The 19,044-nt window shown below is 41.1% G+C and overlaps 1 protein-coding gene across 2 annotated transcripts in view; it reads left to right on the plus strand.

Annotated features, from left to right (window-relative positions):
- The window catches only part of STX18 (syntaxin 18), a 132,689-nt gene that overhangs the window by 80,826 nt on the left and 32,819 nt on the right, over positions 1 to 19,044 (plus strand). For both annotated transcript variants that reach the window (XM_058546716.1, XM_058546717.1), the window contains exons 3-5: positions 3,271 to 3,386; positions 5,173 to 5,250; positions 5,416 to 5,482. In XM_058546716.1, the coding sequence (XP_058402699.1) occupies positions 3,271 to 3,386; positions 5,173 to 5,250; positions 5,416 to 5,482 (261 nt within the window). The remainder of the gene's footprint in view (positions 1 to 3,270; positions 3,387 to 5,172; positions 5,251 to 5,415; positions 5,483 to 19,044) is intronic.

Consider the following 19,044-nt stretch of genomic DNA (forward strand, 5'->3'; position numbering starts at 1 on the left):
TCTGTAGCCCAGTCAGTAACAATTTAATTTCATAGTATATATTGGGCATATACTATGGGCAAGTACCTTGTCCATAGTGAATGCCCAATTTCATTATGAAGTTAATCTGTTAATATAATATTTATAGCAAAAGTAAGATTGTAGTCTTTAGCTTTTGTCCATACCGTTTCAGTAACCTTTGAACACAATGTAAAATAATTGACCTTATTCTTTCTTCTTCTCTATCCTCAGGAATTATCTAGTTGCATATTAAATTAATAGAATATCAATGGTATTTTGTGATTTTGAACTTTCCTTTTCTTAATATACCCATCAGCCAAATTATCTATATATGTATGTATATATTCCTTTAAATTTCTGAACCAGTGAATAAACTTACCCAGTTTTTTTCCTCCTTTCTCCCTCAAGTAAATTGACTAATCCAAACCTATACCTAACGTAGTCTCCTTTAATTGAATCTAATGTTTAGATAAATTGAGATCTGTAATAAAATTAGTTCTCTGTACATCATAAAGGAAATAGAATTAAACTTTGATAAATTTATATATGCATGTCCTATGAGAACATATTGTTTGGAATTATTTGCCAGATAGTTAACCTTTTCAAAATAGTAATAACTTTGTTATTGTGATACTTAATTTGGGTCTACGTCACCAGCAAGCATTCATTCCTTTTGATGAATGTGTTTCAAATGCCCATTATATATCTAGTGCTGTTCTTAAAATATCACAGAAAAATGAGTGTTTGAACCCTTCACATTGCTCCATCTCTTCATCTGTCGTGTCCTAAACTTTGCGTGCCATCCTTGGCCTAGCACCTTAATACCTTTCTTTCCACTCCTGCCTTCTGTGCTCTGTGTCCTAGGCTTCTCCTCATGTACCTCCACACCCAGTCAGTCCACGTTACCTATCAGATCTCTCTCAGATCGCTTATGCCTCCTCTACCCACTGACAGGGCCTCGGCCCCAGCTCTCTTCATTTCTTCCTCCACTCTGCGGTGGCCTCTTAACTGTGGTCAAGGCCACCTGGGGTCTGGTTTCATCTGCCTCAGGCCAGCTACCACAGAGGACCTAATGCAAAATGCAGGTCCCTCCGTTTAAAAGCCTCCAGTGGCTATACAAGTAGTCCCCAGCTTCGTACTGCAAGGACTCCTTTCCAGTTGATAGTGGAATATTTGTATTTTGTATATTTGCTGTATTTTTGGGAATCCTGTTGATACTGGAGAAACAGCTATTGTAGATTTAGTAACCATCTTAAGTAAATGTGTACTTATTTGTCATAATACCGTTTACATTCTTTTGAAAAATAGTGCAGACATATGCTAGACACATTCGGTATAGAGACACTGTCTGTGTTCGTATGATATGCTGCCGCTTGAAGTAATTCAGGGGGCCCCAGAGGTCCATGGCTAGAATGCTGGGTTTGCAGGAACCACCCAGTTTACTCCTGTTTTCCCTTTCACTCTCAGATGTTTGCTGGTGGAGACCAAACATGTGGTCGTTACAGCCATGAGCCACAGGTCGGGAATTAGTAGCAGGTCTCCTCCGACTCTCTCTGTGGAGTGTCTTTCTCTCTGCCTGCCTGGCACCTCCCCTGCACGCACTGGCCACTGCCTGCTTTGGGTCCCACCATGCACTTCTAGACCAACACCCACACCGCAGTTCCGTGTGCTCCCTGTTTCTGTCAGTCTCCCGTCTGGTGCAGTACCTTCTGTGGGGATCAGAATCGAGCCTTATTCCTCTTTGAACCCCCTACCCTTGCCAGAGTGCCTGACACATGAGGGGCTTTAGTATATGAGTGAGTGAATGAGTGATTTGCAAGGATTAAATAAGTAAATAAAACACATGTAAGGCACTGAGAAGAGTGTCTGGCACAACTAATGTGAGCACACCTACTATGTGCTGAGCACCAGTTTAAGTCTTGGGGAAACAAAAACGAACGAGATACAGTCCCTGCTTTCATGAAGCTTGCGTTCTTGTGGGAGGAGATAGACATAAGTATTTAATATTTTGGGGAGTCATAAGTGCTCTAAGAAAAGTAAAGCTGGGTAGGGAATATAGACAGTGTGGAACAGCAGTATGATTTGGAGAGCCCCAGCCCCTGAATCCCACAGCAGAGGGTAGAAGGGCGGCTTTGAAGCTGAGAGACAGTAACTTAATACCGGGCACAGGGCTAAAAATCAGTGAGGGCGAGTGCTGAGAGGTGAGCACGTGGAGGTCCAGGGAAGCCTGCTCTGATCAGGCCCTCTGAGCAGAGACCCTAACAAAGAGAAAGCGTAGACATCTGCTGGGAGAGCATTCTAGGCTGCCACAGGAGTGGGCGTGGCTGATGAGACAGCAAGGAGGCCAGTGTGGCTGGAGTGAAGTGAATGCGAGTGAGTGGCAGGAAGTAAGTGCGAGGGTGGAGGTGGGGGCAATCAGGACTTTGTATTTTATTCTCAGTGAGAATGGGAGGTGGGTGGAAATGGAATTATTAGAGTCTCTACCTTATCTAAAGTCTCTTTAACCTGATATTTTGTGATCTCTAAATTTCAGCTCTAATGTCCAGTGTTTAATTAGGCTAAATAGCATTACTGTTAATGAGAATGCTGCCACACCTGCTCAGACCTTACAAAGATGAGCAAGGTAATATAACTATTGTATTTTGAGCTTCAAGGTGCTGCATTACTGACATTGAGCATCGTTACTAGCTCAGTAACTTTAGGGTTTTTAAACTTAGTATCAGCGGAAATGGAATGTGTTTCTAAAAGTTTTTTCTTGTGAGTTTTGAAGACTGCTTGTCAACATGGAAAAAACGGCAGCGTGAAACAGCTTCTCACATGTATCTCAAGAGCTGCCACCTAGTGTCCCCACATCATTCTCCATGAAGCACCCAGGGTGTTCTCCTAATGTAAATCTCCTTCTGTCACTGTGTTGTGTGAAAGCCTTTGGTAGCTGCCCCGTTGTTCTCAAAGTTCTAGCCCACATTCTTAAGGAGGCCTGGTGTGCCCCGGCCCCCCGACACCTCTCCATGCTCGCCTCACTCTCTCAGTGGCCTGGAATGCTCCAGGTTGGTCTCTGCAGGAAGGTTTTTCTACCTGATGGCCTTTGTGTGTGTTGGTTCTACTATCTAGATCATTTTCCCACATCTTAGCCTGGCCAGTTCCTCCTCATACTTGAAGTCGCAGCTTAAATGTCACTTCAACAGGGAAGCTTTTCCTCCCGTTCACGCCCCATGATGTGGCCGTTTGCTGCTGCCCTATAGTGTCATCCCTCTCTCTCTCTTTTTTCAGCCATATCATGTCTGAGTATGGGAAGATGACAGACACAGAACGAGACCAGATAGACCAGGATGCTCAGACCTTCATGAGGACCTGCTCAGAAGCAATCCAGCAACTAAGAACACAAGGTGAGGTGCTCTGAGAGATGCAGACAGACAACCATGACTCTATTTTAAAGTACTTAAACACGATTCATGTCGCACAACCAGTTAGTTCCCTCTTGAGTTCTTATTTAGATTTAGGTTTTAAAACTTTAAAATCCTTCTTTTCCTGAGCCGTGTTTTAGCCTGTACTGTTAAAAGTAATGAAAAATTCAACAAATGGGAGGAAGGAAGTGGAAAAGATCTCTCCAAACAGAACCAAAAATTTTCTAAGGGCCAGGGTCAGAGAAAACAAATTGTGTGTCTGTGTGTGTGCATGTGTGCATGTGTTCTGGGTGGCATTAGTGGGGCAGTGGTTGATGGTGTGTGGATAACAATGGAAGAGGGTAATCTAAGTTCTCTACATGTAGTATTAAAGGAAACTTTAGTATCACACTCGCATGATTAGGAGGAAGGCTCTGGGGCCATGGCTACTTAGGTACCACCCCATTTCCACCACATTCTAGCCATATGGCCTTGGGCAAGTCACGTAATTTCCCTAGGCCTCAGTTTCTTCATCTATAAAATGGAGACACGTATAGGATGTATCTCTTAGGGTTGTTATGAGAATTAAATTAAATTCTTATAGCCTGCTTAGAACCAGAGCTTGTACTGTGATCGCTATCATCTCACTTCATTAATGTTCAGTTTTTATTGAGGCACTGAGATGGTTTCCCAAGTCATGTATCTTCCTTGATTCTTTTTAAATTTGTTTAGGCAGATACAGAACACATTAAACAGTGTAGAGTTCCAAGTGACCAGATACTGCTGTGCTCTTGATGCACACTTTTGTTTGGGAGGCTTCCTGTAGAGCCCTGGTGGACCGCTTGGAGAGTCTGATGAAAGCTATGGACATTCTTGCCAGAAAAATATACATACACATGAAATTTTGTGTATAATTTCATGGATCTGCTGAATTCCTCACATGAATCTCAGGTTAAGCAACCCTATGGTAAAATCATAAATCATGCCCCCTACCTTTAAGGGCCCGTACATTCGTTGAGATAACATAGAAAATACATGAACGTTAATAAAACCTGCAATTCAGTACCAAACCCTGTGACATTGGGCTACTTATTCATTCTGAACCTTAGTTTCTTCGTGTGTAAAATAGGCATAGTCGTAATTGCCTTTTGGATTGTTTGGATTTATTAGCAGTAATATATGTAAAATACTAGCAGAGTGTCTGCACATAGTGGGCACTCAGTCTCTCAGTAAACAGGAGCTGTCCTACCAAAATAAGTGGTAGACTGTAAGAAGATATGCGAGTTTGCAGAAGAAAAGCATCCTTGTGGTTAGGAGTCAAGGAAGGTTTCCTGGAGAAGGAAGGTTTGACTCAGTGTCTAAGGGACCCTCGGAATTTGAGTGGCTGAGGGGACAGGACAGAGACTTCCAAGCTGAAAAACAGCACTGACTCAGGCAGAGGGAGTGTGTGGTTTGAGTTTGATTTAAATATGTTACTTGAAGGAGCATTGGATGCTGTTAATACGAAAGGGGTCAGCACTCAGAGAGTTGGCCGTGTCAAATACGATCCCCACATGCTGTAATAAACCATCAGTTGTTGTCTGTAGTTTCTCTACGGGTTTAATCTTTCAGTCTCGTAAAGCCTAATAAATCCTACTGTTTTAAAAATGTAATGGTACTGACACAAGACTTGTTTTATAGCTGTATTTTAAAAATACTTTCAGTAAAGAAACTGTTCTAAGGAAGCTGATGAATTGTTCCTCAGCATAATTGAGTACAAAGACCTGACTGTTGTCCTTTTCTGTTACAGCCCACAAGGAGATACATTCCCAGCAAGTGAAGGAGCACAGGAGTGCTGTTGTGGATTTCATTGAAGATTACTTAAAAAGTATTTCATTTTATCTTAAAGGTCAAATGTGGCATTTCACAATAGATGTGATGCAAAATTTAGCTTTGCTAGCTGAAGACTTTAGTGTCTCATTATATTTAATGATACCTTTGCCTGAGAAACAGTTTTAAATGGTCTCTGTTCTGGTATTTTCCCCTGCAACAGGAGTGTGTAAACTTTACTCAGAACAAAGAGCCATCCGAGTTAAACGAGTGGTGGATAAGAAAAGATTGTAAGTATTGTCTCCCTTGATGTTCCTTAATTAATAATAGTAACAATAATAATAGCAACTCAGGTTTATAGAGCACTTATGCTTTAAAATGTACAATGCGTGAATTTCTTCACAAAATGCCGTAGCTCGTGCTTGTTGAGCACGTGCCGTGTGCAGGCTCTGTGCTAGACACTTTATGAGATGATGACACCCCATGAGGCAGAGACTGTTATTATCCTCACCTTACAGGTGGGGAGACTGAGGCTCGGGAAGTTAGGCAACTCACCCAAGATCCCACAGCCCGGAGGTGGTAAAGCTGGCATTTGAGCCCAGGCTGTTGGTCCAAAAACCGTGCCCTTGCCCATCTTGTCTTAAGAACCCTATGAGGCAGGCACAGTTTTAGCCATTTTACCTGTGTCTCTTTGACCCCCATGCCCCTCCTCCTTGTCTCTGAAAGTGTCTTCCTGAGGGAAGAGCTGGAGCACAGTCATCAGTGCTCCCCTGCGAGGCCTTCCTCAGGTCATCTGCAGCTCCCTCCTAAGGAGCACTCACTTGATGCCAGGGGCTCCGAGGATGCACCCCACTCTAGCCCCCAACCCCCTTGCATAACAGTGCAAGTACGGTTATGAGCCCCCTTTTGCAGGTGAGACACTAACCTCCAGCAGGTTAAATGACTTGCCCAAGGTCACTCAGCCAGGAGGCAACAGAGCCAGACTTCAGTATTTCCCGTGGCAACTGTCTGTCCCCCTATTTGTCCTCCCCATTGGGCTGCTAGCTTTGAGAACACAGGGACTGAGTCCTCAAAGCTGCTTTCCTTGCAGCTGCTCAGCCAGCCTGAGATTGGATTCCTAAGTGAACAGGAGTGCTGGCTCCAGGCTCCCACTCTTGACCACTTGTAAACTGGCTTTGGAAAGATTTTAGGGTGTTCTTTCAGGAGATAACATTACATACTGTTTTAGGACAAATTTTCTTAATTCTTATTGTGTCAGGGTCCCCAGCACCAGCCTCAGGTTAGGTGATTCGCTGGGAGGACTCACAGGACTCAGCATATAGTCCTGCTCATGGCTGTGATTTATTACAGTGAAAGAGTGCAAAGCAGACAACAAGGGAAAGGCGCATGGGCGAAGTGCAGAGGAGACCAGGAGTCACAGATGTGCCTTGTGACAACTCGTGTGAAGTGTCCACCAGGGAAGCTCATAGAGACTCACTGCCCAGGGATTTTACTGGGGGCTGGTCATATGGGTACCTTCTGACTGGAACACACCAAAACTCCAGACTCCCAGAAGGAAAGCAGGTGTTCAGCATACACCACATTGTTTGCACAACAGTTTAAGCACGTGAGCTGCTCTTCGCATTTAGGGTGATGGGAGCTCTCCCCAAGTTCAAGTTCCCAGACACCAGCCAAGGGCTGAGCTTGTAAGCGGGCCTGTCTAAGGGTAGTGGTCTCAGGCCTGCTGTGTTAACACACTTGTGAAACAAATTTGAAATTGTAAGTGCCAACAAATAGAAGCATTTGTGGAGGATAGTAAGTAGACAAGTCAAGTTACCTGTCAGCAAATAGTTAACTGAGAGCAGAGGCAGAGAGAAGCAAGAGATAAAGTCACTGCCCTCAAGGAGCTTAGTCAGGCTAGGTTGCTATTAAATTTGAAAAATTAACCAGCTTAGTCAGGCTTCGTGCTAATTAGTGAAACCATTAGCAAGTTCAGAGGGGGCAACGGTACTATTGAGTAGTATAGCATAGTGTGTAAGAGCTCAGACTCTGCAGCCAGAGCATGTGTTCAAATCCTGGCTCTGCCACTTACATGCTGTGTGATTTTGGGAAGATTGCTTAATTTCTCTGTGCCTTAGTTTCCTCATTCATAAAATGGAAAAATTCACAATACCTGTCTTGTTGAGTTGTTGTTATCTTTGTTGAGAACAAAATGACTTGATATAGGTAAAACACTTGTAGTGAAGAGTTACTATATGTTAACTTGTACTGTTATCTACTGTTAAGCATTTAACAAATGTCGGGCAGTGTGTTAATGTATGTCATCTAATCCTCACAACCACTAATAAATATTAGTATCCCATTTTATAGAGGAGATTGAGGCTCAGAGAATTTGGGTTACTTGTCCAGCATCATGCAGCTGAACTAAGATTTGAACGTCGGGGTAACCGGGGCAGATTTCTCAAACAATGGGCTTTGATTGGATGTTGCAAGGAAAGACTGGGTAAGTGGTTAGAAAGGGAGAAAGCAGTCCAGGCTTGGGGAGGAGTGCGGGCAGAGTGTTTGCCCCTAGCAAGTCCCCGAGGGGGAGGTAGGGCTCTGACGATACGTGCTTTACCATCAAGATGGCGTGGTGCTCACGGGGTCTCACCCACCAGAGGGAGAGATGCCAATCTCTGCTTGCTTATCCCAGGTGGACCCTGACACTGGAGGCTTAGTAGGTACCCCAAGTAAAGTAAGAAGAGCCTTTTGCTGCTGCCTCCTCAGGTCCTGGTTCTCAGCAGAGGTTTCGACAAATTAACATCAGTCAGATGGGAATTGTTCTCATTTAGACAGTGAATTGAAGTACAGACTTGTCTCCTGCCAAATAGCTGCCCTGTGCCAATTACTTGGAGCAAAAGATGGAAATAACTATGTGACCCCTCGCAATGTAGTCCAGCCCTCCCTTCTAGTTCTTTCCTCACCTTGCCCCTGAAGGCATTAGCCTAAAACATACATATAATTTTATCACTCCCTTGCTTCCATGTCTCACGAAGGCTAAACTTCGTACATGGCATTCAAGGGCTTTGTTGGGGGCATAAAAGAAATATAAGAGTACGCTTGGCTCTGTAATGTTAATCACTTTTCTCTAATATGTACATAGGGCTTTATTCAAGGTTTGCAAAGAACTTCTTCCACGTATTTTCTTGTTTCAGAACTGAAAAATCTGTTTCTCTCCCTCTTTTCTACCTTCTTCTGTTCTTAAATTTTAAATAGAATCCCAAGGTTTTTCAAATAAGGGACCTGGAAACAGATGTTGGCCAGGTGGAAGTTGTGGTGATTGCGGTTATCAAATGCTCAGCCTTCAGTTACAGAAATCAGTTTAAATAAATCATGGAGCATAAACTGATCTTTCTTATGACTTTTTAAAAAATTGCTTTTTTTTAAATTGCCTTCAACTAGTTAATTTGTAATTTCCCTGAGGATCTCAATAGACATTCCGTGTATAATTAGATCCATTTTTATCACTTAAAAAAAAAAACGCTCAACTTTGTCTAAGTCTGCTGCATTGCAGTCTTTTATTCATTGTAAAATGAAAACTGGCACATTAGCATACTCTGGATACAAAGGATGACAGACATTAAAGGAGCCCTTTATTTAAAAGACAATTAAGCCCATCTCCTTTCTGAGCAATTCAGTCCTGCAGCCATGGAGTAGGGCAGAGTCAGGTGGGTGTCTGCAGTGTTGGGGAGCCGAGAGTTCCCAGAGCAGGTCAGAGCCCAGCAAGGAGAGGGGTGTATCCATGCAGGGAGGAGTGGCAGTGGAGATGGCAGGTTGGTTATAAACAGGGCAGTTGATCAAATAAGTAAATGTATAAGGATAACGGAAGCCAGATTTCACAGTGTTGGGAAAGTGAAAGGGAAAAAGTCAGAATGAAGCCTGTGGTGTTGGACTGGAATAAAAGGTAGTGGTGTGAACTCATGGTTTGCAATTTACATAGATAGATACAGAAATAAATATGGTAGTAAATGTATGTTTACGTATGCAAGTGCACACACATATTTTCTGGCTCGGCAACTGAGAGGGCATGGAAGCAGTGCCACCCCAATAGCAATAAGCATACTTAGCACTTGGATCTTGACTTCTAAATAACAATTTCAGCTTCCAGGAACCAGGGCTCCGTAGAGAAATGGCTGATTCCAGGGCTGGGTCAAGGAAAGTATAATATGAGCCTGGAACATTTTGTCGTACCGGAAAGCAAGGAAAGGCTCAGAGAATGATGGGGACATGAGAAGGACACAGGCCAGTTTGAAGCGGCTTCCACTGGCCAAATTAGAGACAATTTGAGCATCAAAATAAATGATAATAGCAGATTATAACCTGTTGAATAAAATAAGACATTAGGAGTCTTTCTAGATAGGAATCAATAAATGAGTAAACTGAAAGTTTGAAATTGGTAATTACATAGCATCAAAACACTCCCTACCCCAGTGCTTACTGCTTACAAAGCGAGGAGTAGCTTGACGGTGGGGAAGCCTGGCAGCCGCCACCTTCCGCAGGTGACCAGAGTGAAGTCACGCAAGCCTGACAGGATGCAGTGAGGAGAGTATGAGGAGAGTATCACTCTTTATTGCCAAAGGTGCATAACCTGAATCCAACCGTTGGGAAAGGCCAGACAAACTCACACTGATGCATGTCTTACAGAACAACTGGCACATTATTTTATATCAAGGTTATGAAGCTCAAGGAAAGACTGAAGAAGTGTTCAAACTGAAGGAGACTAAAGAGAAATGGCAGTAGATGCAATGCGTGATTCTGAACTGGATCCTTTTGTTATAAAGGATATTATTGCGATAACTGGTCAAATTAGAATGGAGTCTGTGGAAAGAATGGAAGTAATGTATTGATGCAAGTTTCCTGATTTTGATGGTTGTACTCAGGTTCTATCAAAGAATGCTCTTGTTTTTAGGAAATACTAAAATATTCAGAGGTGAAGGGGCATCAGGTTAGCAACTTACTCTCCCATGGTTCAGGAAAAAGGATTCTTTGTACTGTACTTCAGACTTTTCTGCCTGTGATTGTTTCATAACAAAATAAATTAAAAACCACAAAATACCATCTCACTCTTATTAGAATGGCTCAAATAAAAATGACAGAAGTTGAGGAGGATGTGTAGCAACTGGAACTCACATCTATCACGGGCGGGAGTATAAAATAGTTCTTTATTAGAAACAGCCAAATAATTCTCCCAAGTTAAATGACCATCCTTTGACCCAGCAGTTTCACTCCTGGTTCCCTATGCATAGGCTGTCCTTTCTGCCCTTCTGTGCCTGGCAAAACCTTACTCGTCTTTCAAGAGCTTGCCTAAGTGATACCTACCCTATGAAGCTCCCAGTAACTTCTACGCTCTGGATTAGTAATAGTAAGAATTTGTAAAGTACTTACATTTTATGGGGCACTTTTTTTGTCTACTGTGTTATTTAGTCTTTGCAACAACTCTGAGTAGTAATATTATTGCAAGGATACTGAAAGCTAGGTTTCTTATTATCAAAGAAATGAAAGGAAGAAAGCCAGAATGAATGCTGTTTTCTTGGGTTTGAATGAAAGATACTAAAAGCAACCTCACAGGTAAGGAAACTGAGGCCCAGCGCTTAGAAGGTGAGCCAGCACAGTGCCTACTGCGTGCCAGCCTCTATGCTAGGTACGTTCTCGTGGGTGATCACGTTCAATTTCATAAGAACTCTTTTAGAAAGGTGCTGTTTTCTCCACTTTGCAGGTGAAGAAAACTTAAGCAAAGAGGATAGGGGAAAAAAAAAAACCTATCACGTTGCAGATAAGTGGCAGACTAGAGGTCACACTGCAAATAAAGTGGGAGACTAGATGTCACACTGCAAATAAGTGACAGACTAGAGGTCACACTGCACATAAGTGGCAGACTAGAATTCAAGCCCACTTTTGTCTCCAAACCCCATTTCTAAATGTATCTTTCTCAGGCAGGCGGTCAGCCAAGGGTTTAAGGACCCAGTCTCCACCTGTCATGGGATTTGTGGAATTACTGGAGTGACTGTCCACCAGGATAGTCTAGCAGGACATCAGGTCCGTCCTGCTGAGCAACGTGGCAGAGGAGAGGGCTGTCTAGCACTCAAGCAGCTTGTGGCTACCATCCCGAGACTCCTCCCCTACTGACTCCTTAAATCCCTCCCCCTCCATAGCACCAACCTAGATCAGCACTAGTTGGGCCAGCCATTAGGAAACCCTGCTGAGTCCCTTGTACAGATTACAGCAGTGTGCCCCCTTCTCTGAATTTTTTGAATTATTGATGGGTTGTTTCAGCTGTTTTCTTCTGATCTTCCATTAGTTTGCATCTTGTCAGAATAAAAAATGTAGATTGCTTTAGGATTTCACAAGAAATTTTCTTTATCAAACCACTCTGCCTTTTCTTATTCCACGGTAATAATAGTAGCAGGAGGAGTGGTAGTAATAGCTGATTTTTTCAGCTCTATTGACTGTGCTAATTATTTACATATAAACCAGTAGAAAGATACTCTTATAGCCCCATTTTACAGATGAGAAAACAGGCTAAGTAATGTTAAGTCACTTGTCATTTAGTAACTAGAACACAGAAAATTCTGGCAAATGGATGTCTTGTTCATTTCAGGTTAGTTTGAAAATTGGCTAATGTGTCAGGTTGCCAAGTACTAAATCTCAAAACTAATATTTGAGGTAAAATGTGAGGAAATAGGGGGACCGGCCGGGTGGCATAGCGGTTGGGTGCGCATGCTCTGTTTCGGTGGCCCCGGGGTTCGCAGGTTTGGATCCTGGTTGTCAGGCCATGCTGTGGCGGTGTCCCATATAAAGTAGAGGAAGATGGGCACGGATGTTAGCCCAGGGCCAGTGTTCCTTGGCAAAAAGAGGAGGATTGGCATCGAATGTTAGCTCAGGGCTGATCTTCCTCAGACACACACAAAAAAATGTGAGGAAATAAGTAATAAATTTAATAATCATGTTTATATACTTAATGTCAAACAATAAATCCTCAGTTTACTTTTAAATAGGTTTGTCTTTTCAGTTATGATTTTAACTGGCTTTTTTTGCTTGTCAATTTTTTTTAGATTTATCCGTCTTGTGTCTATCAGTAATTTGTTCATCTTTATTGCTGAGTAGTATTACGTTGCATAAATATGCCACAGTTGGTTTATCCATTCTCCTGTTGGTGGACATTTGTTTGTTTCCACTGTTTGACTGTTATGGACAAGGATGTCGTGAACATTCTTGTACAGGCCTTTGTGTGGATATATCATTTCATTTTTCTTAGGTAGACACATGAAGTAGAGTTGCCTGTCATAGTGGAGATGTTTCTTAAACTTAATAAGAAACTGCCCTAGGTCCTCCAAAGTGGTCGTCCTGTTTTACGCTCCTACCAGCAGTGTGTGAAAGCTCTACATCTTCACCGTGATTGGGTGTTGATATTGTTTTAAACCATTCTGGTGGGTGTGTGTCTTGGTATGTCATTGTGGTTTTATTTCCTCATGTTGTCGGGTACCTTTTCATGTGCTTATTGACCATTCATATATTTTCTTCTGTGAGGTGTCTGTTCAAGTCTTTTACTTGTTTCTTTATTGGATTGTATGTTTTTTTTTGTTAACTTGTATAGGAGTTTTTTGTATATCCTACAGACAAGTTCTTTGTCTGATATGTGCTGCAAATATTTTTTCGCATTCTGTGGCTTGTCTGTTCGTTTTCTTTGTGTGTGTGTGTGTGTGTGTGTGTGTGTGTGTGTGTGAGTGTGTGAGTGAGATAGATTCGCTCTGAGCTAACGTCTGTGCCAGTCTTCCTCTATTTTGTATGTGGGTCGCTGCCATAGCATGGCTTGACTAATGGTATAGTTCTGTGCCTGAGATCCAAACTGGTGAACCCGGGCCGCTGAAGCAGAGCATGCCAGACTTAACCACTGTGCCACTGGGCTGGCCCCTCTATTCATTTTCTTAATGGTATCTTTTGATGAGTAGAAACTTTTAATTTTGAGAAAGTCCAGTTTATCAATTTTTCCTTCGTCTACCCCAAGGTTGCCAAGATATTCTTTTATGTTTTCTTCTAGAATTGTTATGATTCTAGGTTTTATATTGAAGTCTGTCATCTATCTCAGATTAATTTTTTTGAAAGAGTGAGATGGGGCTGAGGTTCATTTTATTCCATACAAATAACCACTTATTCCAGCAGTATTTGTTTAAAAGACTTTCTTTTCCTCCTTGAGTTGATCTGGCACCTTCATCAAAAATCAATTGACTATACATGTATATGTCTGTTTCTGGACTCTGTTCAGTATCATTGATTGGATTATCATTGTTCCAGTACCACACTGTGTTGATTAGTGTGGCTTTGTAGTAAGTCTTGAAGTCAGCTAGTGTAAGTCCTCCAAATTTCTGTTTCTTCAATTCTGTTTTTGCTATTCTAGATCCTTTGTATATTTCCGTATATATTTTAGAGACAGCTTGTCAATTCCTTCAGAAAACCTGGGATTTTTGTAGGATTTATATCGAATCTATAGATAAATTTAGGGAGAATGGGCATCTTAATTTCTGTCTACAAACGTGGTATATCTTTCCATTTATTTCTATCTTTAACTTTATTTTTAAATTTCTTTTTCTCAGCAATATTTTGTCATTTTCAGTGTAGAAGTCTTGCTCATCTTTTGTTATGTTTTTTCCTGGATTTTTTGATGCTGTTGTAAATGGTATTGTTTTATTAATTTTCTTTTTCAATTCTCATTGCTAGTGTATAGAAATACAATTGAGTTTTCTATATTGACCTGCTTTCCTGCAATCTTAATAAATCCACATATTAGTTCTAGTAACTTTTTTGTAAATTCTATGTAATTTTATACATAAGCAATCATACTATAAGTAAATAACAATAGTTTTAGTTTTTAATCTTTATGCCTTTTATTTTCTTTTTCTACTTTATTGCACTGCTTAGGACCTGGGCCTCCAGTACCATGTTGAATAGAAGTGATTAGAGTGGACATCCTTGCCTTGTGATTAAAGGGCAAGGATTTAATGCTTCACTATTAAGTGTGATGTTAGCTATAGGTATTCTGTAGCTTCTCTTTATCAGGTTAAGGAAATTCCCTTCTTTGCTAGGGGTTCCCAAAACTACCTTCAAGTTCAGTGATTTGCTAGAAGGACTCACAGAATTCATAAAAGCTGTTATACCCATGGTTATGGTATATTACAGTGAAAGGACACAGATTAAAATCAGCAAAGGGAAGAGGCACATAAGTCAGCATCCAGGAGAAACTAGATGCAAGCTTCCAGGTGTCCTCTCCCGGTGGAGGAGTACACGCAGCGCTCAATTCTCCCAGCAACAAGAATGTGTGATGTGTGACAACACCTACAGTGTTGTCAACCAGGGGGCTTACTGGAGCCTCGTCCAGATTTTCAGTGGGGGTCAGACGTGTAGGCATGAAGCCCCTGAGTAGCTGACCTTAGTTGCTCCGTCTCCAGCCCCTCCAGAGGTCAAACTCGTAGAGCTTGGTCCAAGGCCCCCATCACAAATCACATTGTTAGCATAAACTGTCTGGTGTGGTCCAAGGCCACAGGTATACAAAGCTACTCTTACCAAGCGGGATATTCTGAGAGCTTAGAGGTTATCTCCCGGGAACTGGCCCAGGGCCAGTGTCTTTGTAATGTGTAGAGTTGGAACACCCCAAACTTGCTGAGTCAGTCCTTTCCTGCACACCTTCTAGTCCTAGTTTGCTGAAAGTTTTTATCATGAAAGAATCTTGAATTTTTCAAAGCTTTTTCTGCGTCAAATGAGATGATCATGTGGTTTTCTTTTCTGTTATTATGGTATATTACATTGATTGATTTTCAAATGTTAAACCAACTTCGCATTCCTGGGATAAACACCACTTGTCATGATGCATTGTTGTCTTTATATATTGTTAAATTCAGATTGCATATATTTTGTTAAGGGTGTTTGCATTTATGTTCATGAGAGCATTTGTCTAATTTTCCTTTCTTGTAATTATCTGTGTTAGGTTTCCGTATCAGAGTAATGCCGGCCTCGGTAAATGATTTTGTAATTGTTCTCTCTCCTCTGTTGTTGTTCAGGTCTACTCTATCCTTACTTTAGTCCTCATCTTAGGGAAAAACATTTAGTTTTTCACCAGAAAGGGTGATGTCAGCTGTAGGTTTTCTGTAGATGTCTTTTGTCAGAGTAAGGAAGTTCCTTTCTGTACACACCTGTCTCCGCCTCGCTTGATTGCTCCACAGCAGTGTATAAACGTTTCTTCATTCCTTTTTACAGCTCCATGGTACTCCAGAATTTATTCAGCCGGTTCTGTGTTTGACATAGGGATGTTATAGGGATGTTCTGACATAGGGATTGTTTCCAGGCTTTTGCCGTATTAAAATTGAATTACAATATTGCTGCAATGTGTCTTGCACATACCTTTTCATATTATTGCTGTATTTTTGGGATAGATTCGTAGGAGTGAGATTGCTGGGTTAGAGAGTAAGTAATGTAATTTTGCTAGATATTACCAAATTCCCCTCCATAGGAGTCAACACCATTTGGCATTCATACCATCAGTATATGAAAGTGCCTGCGTCTCCACAACCTGACCAACCCACTATGTCTTCAGACATTATTTTTTGCCTATCACAATAGGCAAGAAATGGTGTCTTAGTGTAGTTTTTAATATGCATTGTCTTATTATAAGATTGAGCATCTTTTCATGTTTAACAGCTATTTGCTTTGTTTTTCTGTGAACTCTCTTGTCTAGTGTACTACGAGGTTGTTGTCTTTTTTTCCTCTTTTTACTTTACTTATGGTGTTTGTTTTTTAATAGACTTTATTTTTTAGAACAGTTTTAAGTTCCCAGCAAAATTGAGCAGAAAGTACAGGGAATTCCCATATATCCCCTGTCCCCACTCACTCATAGCCTGCCCCACTGTCAACATCCCCCACCACTTAACAGTGTTTTTTATCATGCAAAACTATGTATTTTTTAAATTTTGTGTAGTTAAATTTATCAGTGTTTTCCCTTATTGCTTCTGGATTTTGAGTCCTAGTGAAGTGTTTTCCAATCCTAAGTTATAGAAGAATTCATCCATGTTTTTTTCTTGCATGTGTGGTTCATTTTTTATGTCTATATCTCTGATGCATTTGGAATTTATCTTGGTGTACAGTGTAAGGAAAGGAAACACTTTCATCCTTTTCCCATGTAACTACCTATTTATCCCAGCCCCACTTATTAAATCTTTGTTGTATACTAAATATCTATATACAGTTGAGTCTGTTTTTGAATTTTCTATTCTGTTTCATTGCTCTATCAATCTTTTCATGTTGTAATATCACACTTTCTTTTTTAGAGTTTTCCTGGCTATTCTTCTCCCCTACCTCCCACCACATTTTGTTATAAACATTTTAAAACATTTAGCAAAGTTAAATTTTACTTTGAACACCCATATAGCTACCCCCTAAATTTTACCATTTACATTTCACCATACTTGCTTCTTTCACCCGTCTATCCTTTTTATATTCGTTTAGCCCTGCAAACATCAGTATACTTCCCTTTAAATACTTCAGCATGCAAATCACTAACTAGAGGTCGATATTTGTTTACAGATATTCTGACCATTCTTGCATGTTTCCAAATGAATTTCATAATTGACTTGTCTGACTTCAGGATGGGACCACATTACATTTATGAATTAACTTAGGGAGAACTAACATCTTTATGATGTTTCTTTTTTCTATCCAAGAATATAATATATTTTTTAATTTGTTACAATATATTTTTGTATCTTTCAAGAATATTTTTTAGTTTCTCACATATGGATTTTGGACTTTTCTTGTTAAGTTAGTGTATGCTGCAGTTTTTGTTGTTATTGTTAGTTTTTTGTCTTTTGTTTCGGCTGTCGCAAATGGGATTTTCTCTTTCATTGTATCTTCTAACTGTAAACCAGTTACTTTTTGATGAACATTTAAGTCATTTTTTTGTTATTGTAAGCAGTGTTCTGATGAATATCCTGTAACTATATCTTTGTGCATATTTGTGATATTTAGAATAGTAGATTGTATTTTCCAAAGATGACTGCACCCAAATATATCCCATCCTACATGCTCTTCTTAAAATGTGATGATGTCACTGCTTCACTGAGAGGGAGAGGTGAGGTCTGTGTTCCCTCTCCTTGAACCTGAGTGGACCATTGCCACTACCTGGCCAGTAGAATATGGCAGAAATGACAGTGTATGACTTCTGAAGCTAAGTTATAAAAGGCATCGAAGCTTCTGCCATAGTCTGTGGGACTGCTCGCTCTGGGGGAAACAAGCTGCCATGCCAGTCACACACACACACAGCCCCATGAAGAGGACGTGAGGCTCCCAGCCAGCACCAACTCATGGCCATGTGAAGGACTCTCCTGGAAAGTGACTCCTCCAACCCCAGTCAAGCCTTCAGATGATGTGGTCCCAGGTGCACCCTCATGAGAACCCTGAGTCAGAACCGCTCAGCCAAGCTGCCCCCAAATTCCTGACCCCAGAAACGCTGATAGATGGTAAATGATTATTGTTGTTTCCAAGGCACTAAGTTTTAGACTGATTTGTTACTCAGCCGTAGTAACTGGAACACTTAGGAAGATTGATATTATAGTTAGTTTTGAAAATTCTTTTGTTGATGTTGTAGAGGAGCATTTCCTAAACAGCCTTTCTTGGAACACTAGTCTTATAGAAAAACTATGAAAATGATCCCTCCAGTCAGATTATTTGGAAAAGACATCCTTTTTGGAAATTCAAAATGTATTTTAGTGTATTAAAGGCTCTGAAAAGTTGTAGAGTAAAATACCCATCTAGCTTTGACTCAGTTTTCTCAGACTCAGTTGGCCACAAAAGTCCTTTCTTATGGAACATAGTGGGTAGAATCTCCTCTCCATGGAGCAATTGTTAAGACCATGGCCTCTGAGCTAGGTTCCCTGACGTCACATCCCAGCCCAGCCATTTACTAACTGTGTGACCTGAGCCAGTTTCCTAACTTCCATATACTTAAATTTCCTCTTCTGTAAAAAGGTCATTAATACTGGTACCTACCTTATAGGGATATAGGGCATTAAATAAATTTATCCATATAAAGTCCTTACAAAAATGCCCAATACATAATAAGCCCTCAATAAATGTTAGCTGGCATTAATATCATCCTTTTATGTATTTACATTGTTCTTTTTATTTATATGTCTCTGCCTAGTAATATGGAATTTGTCATAGCTCTTGTTAGCAGTCTGCCTATACTTTTCATAGTTCTGTGTGTATTCCAATAAACCTGTTACAAGGCCCATTGTTTTATAGCCAAAAATTTTTCTTTCTTACTAGCCGTTTACTGACAATTATAAAGCATCCATTCATTCAACCTATATTTATTAAACACCGAATGCCAGGCACTCATCTAGGATCTAGGGCTCTGTGACAAACACAACTGATAAGGTCAAGGACCCAGCTCTCAGAGCATGCACTCCAGTGGAGCGAGACAGACCAGTAACAAGTCAGCTAGCAGGGTCATTCCAGACGGTGGTGACTGCTATGAAGAAGACAAACAGATGCTGTGGGACAGAGTAACGGAAGGAGGCCTTTTGTAGATGGGAAAGTCAGAGAGGGCCTCTCTGAGTAGGTGAGATGGAGCCCGGCCCTGAAGGTGGACACTAACAGAGCCGTGGGAGGTGTCCTGAGGCAGACGCCAAGTGCAGAGGCCTTGCTTCCTAAGACAGGTCAGTTCCATCCAGTGGATAGGTAAAGATTTGTGCTTTCAGAGTTAAATTACTTATGTATTGTATATATATACATAATGCACGTGTGTGTATTCAGCAGTAATTTTCATTGGTGTAAAACCACTGTCTTC

This window comes from Diceros bicornis, chromosome 8, assembly GCF_020826845.1.
Source record: "Diceros bicornis minor isolate mBicDic1 chromosome 8, mDicBic1.mat.cur, whole genome shotgun sequence".
NCBI classification, from domain to species: domain Eukaryota; kingdom Metazoa; phylum Chordata; class Mammalia; order Perissodactyla; family Rhinocerotidae; genus Diceros; species Diceros bicornis.